The following is a 4,537-nucleotide window of genomic DNA, read 5'->3' as shown; positions in this document are numbered from 1 at the left end:
TGAACTAGGCTCATGAGTTGGACATGAACCTACGGAACTGGGGTGAAAAACTCCATATTCCCAATACCCAATCCCAGAATCCATCAAAAAAAATTGTTTTTCAAACAAATGTCTTTCCACTCTTTTATACTGCTTCTCAAAATTGCTTATAGCTGGTAAGTCTGTTGATGAAGCTTTATTAATGAGAAAGTATTATATAAAACCTAAGAGTTGCTTTTAATCCACTGAAAAGGACTCTTCTCTATACAGCACCAGTAACTTCAATGTGGCTCACTGTGATAATTTAAAATACAGCCATGAGGAGTACTCTAGTTCACATGAAGTCACCTTCAACTTGTCTATTAATTCTCTAACTTACTGCACTTTTAATCTAATTCTGTAATTCAGGTGATGCTAGGGTTCAACTTTGACTCACTGCAGACCTACATTACCGCTTCACTGTTATCAAGTTTCACGAACACTGCAGCAATCTGATCTGATCTTAACCACCTTGAAAAACCTCCTATAGGTTTTAAATGGCTGCTGGTATTGACCATGCTGAACAACGAGAATAAAATATATAAAAGTGGAATGAAAACCAATGCTCCATTCCTTAAAAACTTGCTCTTTCAAACTGCTGATCTATCACCCCAGAAATAAATAGCATAATAAAGCACTACACCACTTTCTTTAATAAAGTCTAAAAATATTGACAATTGTGAATGTAATGTTCTAGCAGGGAGCCGGACACCTATTCCTCATTCTACTTCTGACCCACTGGCATGATTCTAGACAATTAACCTGCCAATGTTTCAGTTTCCTCATCTACGTGAGTACAATCTAACATATCAGTCTCATCAGACATTACAAAGGTTAAAGTGTTTGCAAAAGCACCTCATGAGCTTCAGCTAACCATTTTGGGATAGCTGAAATCTGCTCAAATTTCACCTTAATTCTTGTAGCCTGAGGGTCTGTGCAATCATCAAAACGAATACAATATCCAACGTCATGACCCAGCATAGCGCCTCTTTCCTCAGCCACTCGGCCTGCAACCTAAAAGAAAATACAACATACAAGGAACAGACACACAGTAATAAGGAAGATAGTTTATCACAAACTTCTTTGATATCAGTGTTTAGGAACAGCTAAAGGAGTTGTGTAATAAGAAAACAATGGTCTTTACACTGAATTGATCCTGATGCACTAAGAAAATTCACTCTCTATAGCAGCATGGTTAATGTCCTATAGTTTTAAAAAATAAAGCATTTTGATACAACTGATAAATAGGACATTTTAGCAGTTCCAAAATAAAAGAACACCTCCTGAGAAAATAGAACAAATGCTCACAGTAAATTAAATGACAGCAAAAACAACAAGCATCAGGACAATTTATCTCTGTTTCTACTTCAGAAAGCTAAGGAGTTGGCTGGCTGTGACAGAGGACACAGACTGTGGGAAAGGCTAAAACTGGAAAGAGAGTTTCTCAAAGCACCCAGACAGCTGACAGAAGGATAGAGTAAAAACACACAGAGGCATTTATTAACCCTCTGAGGTAGAGACTTCCCCAACCAGTCTCTCAGCAGCCAGAATACATAGAAAGGATTTCATTGAACTATTTTACCTTGAGTAATCTGGAACTTCTATTGATGGGTGCTAGGAAAAGGTGAGTCAAACTTACAGGGTTTAATTCTCAACTGTATATACTTTGGTAACTGCACCATTGTTAAAAATTGCCTGTGCCCCTGAGATTATGGCTTTCTATAAGCCAATTTAAAATAAGCGCACTAAAGAAGTGGGGAGGGGAAGAATAGCCTGTGCTAAATAAAAGAAAAAATACCCTTAAACATTTGAAATCGAGTTTTTAGAAGTTAATTCAAGAGACTATATTAATCCAAATGCTGGCCATGAAACACTGACAAAGTTATCACCTGCAAAATCAAATGCATGCAAATGACATTGTTAGTGTCATTTTATGTGAAGACCAATGTTTTATTTTTGCAAACATGCTGAATCAATTTACACCTTCTCTGTGCCGCATAGACATTTATCATCTATGAAACAGTCTCAGCTCCAGCTGAATTTCTTGTTGGGGAAGAGGGAAATTTCCATTTGTAGCAGCATTTATGGCTGTTCGAACAGCCTTTTCTAAACAATAATTATAAAACCAGCATTCACCTGCTGGCACAGTTATCCCAGTAGTAATATATTTTTGTTTCCCATTCAAAAATAGCATCCAAGTTGCCAGCAATATTAAGAATCAAGAGACTAAATGTGGATATGTGCATAGAGAAGGTGACCATGTTCTACTGAGAAATTATATTCAATTGCTGAGCTAAATTGACCCAAAAAACAAGAAGTGGTGGAATATTTGCTTCTGATATCTAACTTTTTGCTAAAGAAGACAGTAGACATTAAGAATCAAACTAAAAATCTCCCACTGCTGATGTAAGGTGCAAATATTTAGCAGAGAAATGGAGAGAAATTTGCTCTTTAAATCAAAATTTTCAACATACTGAACCACCAAATCAAGAGACGAAAGCTTCAAACTTGATTAAGCAGATGCTATTATGTTGGCCAGAATGTATTACTAGAGAGTAGAACAGAAAGTTCAGCAAAAGAAAACCTGTATTTAAAAACTAAAGCCACTGCAAAAGGGACAAACATGGATGTTTGTTCTATTAAGTTTGTCAGCAGTATGCTGTTTTCAGTTGCATATAAATAATCCTCTTTTAAATTGTTTTGACAGGTTGTTTTTTTTAAATAATCTGCACAGGCATACTTTGGTCTCTTCCCTGCACTCATGAACCTATCTCCTTCATGCTGACCTGTCTGCTATTTCCATTAGGCATTCTTCCATGAATTCCTTCATGAACCCAGGATTTCAAACACAAACTTCTTGGCACTATTCCTCACACAACACAAGTAAATACCTCTACATTTCAGGTTGGTTAATTCAGCACAGCTTGCAGGAGTTTATATCATTGCAACTGCCTCTTTCCCCTTTTGATGACCTCCATCCTTTACTGGATTATAGCAGATGAATAGTCTGCTTTATCAAAAGTCAATTTCAATTAGTCAAAGTAATAAATTAAATAACATGCTTCCCATCTCTCTACATTGGCCATGAATTCCCAGAGAAATCACAAGCGTGTTCCCACAGCAAGCAAGATTCCTCCATGGCCATATACTTAGCTTTAAGCTAAAAAGCTGAAATGTCTTGATTTAAAACAGACCCAAGTCAAATTGGAGAGTAAACACACAAAGTTCGTGCAAGTTTCTGCATTTTATATAGTACCTCAGGTACTGCACTGCACAGGCAATTAGGCATATTATTGAAGATAAGAACGGAGAAGAGCTAAAGGAAAAGATCACTCAAGCATTAGATTCCAGTCCTTCATGATGGATGGTAGACAAAAGACCATGACAAACAAAAGATCAGCAATCCAGCTTGACATGGAAAGAGGAATCTACCAAGTGTTTATTTTTCCAGAGGTCCAGGCTCGTGAACTATATGTACAACAAATTTACAGTGTAATGGATAACATAGGTATTAGGTACAATATGTACATAAAATGTACTATAACAAGGGACAGGTTGAGTATGGCAGAGAAAGTTGCACAAAATGGTCAAGAGTCACAAAGTTATTTGGGGCAAAAGTTGAATGCTACAACGGACTGAAACTTAAACCCATGAGCTAAATCTCAGCAATGAAGAGAACAACATAGAAAGAATCAGTATGATGAACAGGTTAGCAGAGAACACTAATACAATAGGACAACAAATTAGACAAGGGGTACTAGACACACAATCAGATCACAATCTTCCTTCTATTCCATTATGTCATACAAACACTTTTCTACCACCACTTACTTTTTTGGGTGTTTAAAGACCATGAGGAATTAATAATGGTCTCATTCACAAACAAAGCACAGCACCAGCTTCCTATACACAACTCAGCAGATGTCCCTCAGTTCTAGCTCATAAGATCTACTTTTGCCATTCCAGATCTGACAACCTCTTTGGCAATGCCTGCTAGTCAGGTTGAACTGAACCACACACTATCATGCCAGGAATTGCAATAATAAAAGTAGAGATTTGCGTTTACAAATGAATCCCCATTCCAATTAGAGAGAAACAATTAGTAAATTAACCTACATCAGTATGTAGACCGGGGCAGGCAATTATTTCTGGTGGATGGCCACTTAACAAGGTTTGGTGAGCTGTTGACACAAGGGTAGCCCTGCCCCTTGACAGGTGCCCCACACCCTGGCTGCCCTCTTGGAATCAAAAGTCCTACCCCCTAACATCTGACCTTTGCCACTAGAAGTGGTTCCCCTTGTCCCCAAGAACTACTCCTTTTGGGAAGGGGGTTTGCCATCTTGGAACCGGAAAAAAAACAAATTAGATACCTAAAAATCAAACACTGACAATAACATATTTTAATTTATTTTGTTTTAATATTTTTGTCCTGATTTGTGTGTTTGTATTGTATATATACAGAAGTGATAGCATAATAGCTCAAAATGAAATCTTACTCTTATAAACTGGGGGGGGGTGC

The 4,537-nt window shown here is 37.4% G+C and overlaps 1 protein-coding gene across 1 annotated transcript in view; it reads right to left on the bottom strand.

The window, feature by feature from the left end:
• The window catches only part of DHX35 (DEAH-box helicase 35), a 46,637-nt gene that overhangs the window by 38,518 nt on the left and 3,582 nt on the right, over positions 1–4,537 (bottom strand). Inside the window, exon 5 of the mRNA XM_006033841.1 lies at positions 928–1,032. Within this exon, the coding sequence (XP_006033903.1) occupies positions 928–1,032 (105 nt within the window). The remainder of the gene's footprint in view (positions 1–927; positions 1,033–4,537) is intronic.

The sequence above is a fragment of the Alligator sinensis genome, unplaced genomic scaffold (genome assembly GCF_000455745.1).
Source record: "Alligator sinensis unplaced genomic scaffold, ASM45574v1 scaffold460_2, whole genome shotgun sequence".
Classification (NCBI taxonomy): Eukaryota; Metazoa; Chordata; order Crocodylia; family Alligatoridae; genus Alligator; species Alligator sinensis.
This window is presented reverse-complemented; position numbering and strand designations above follow the sequence as displayed.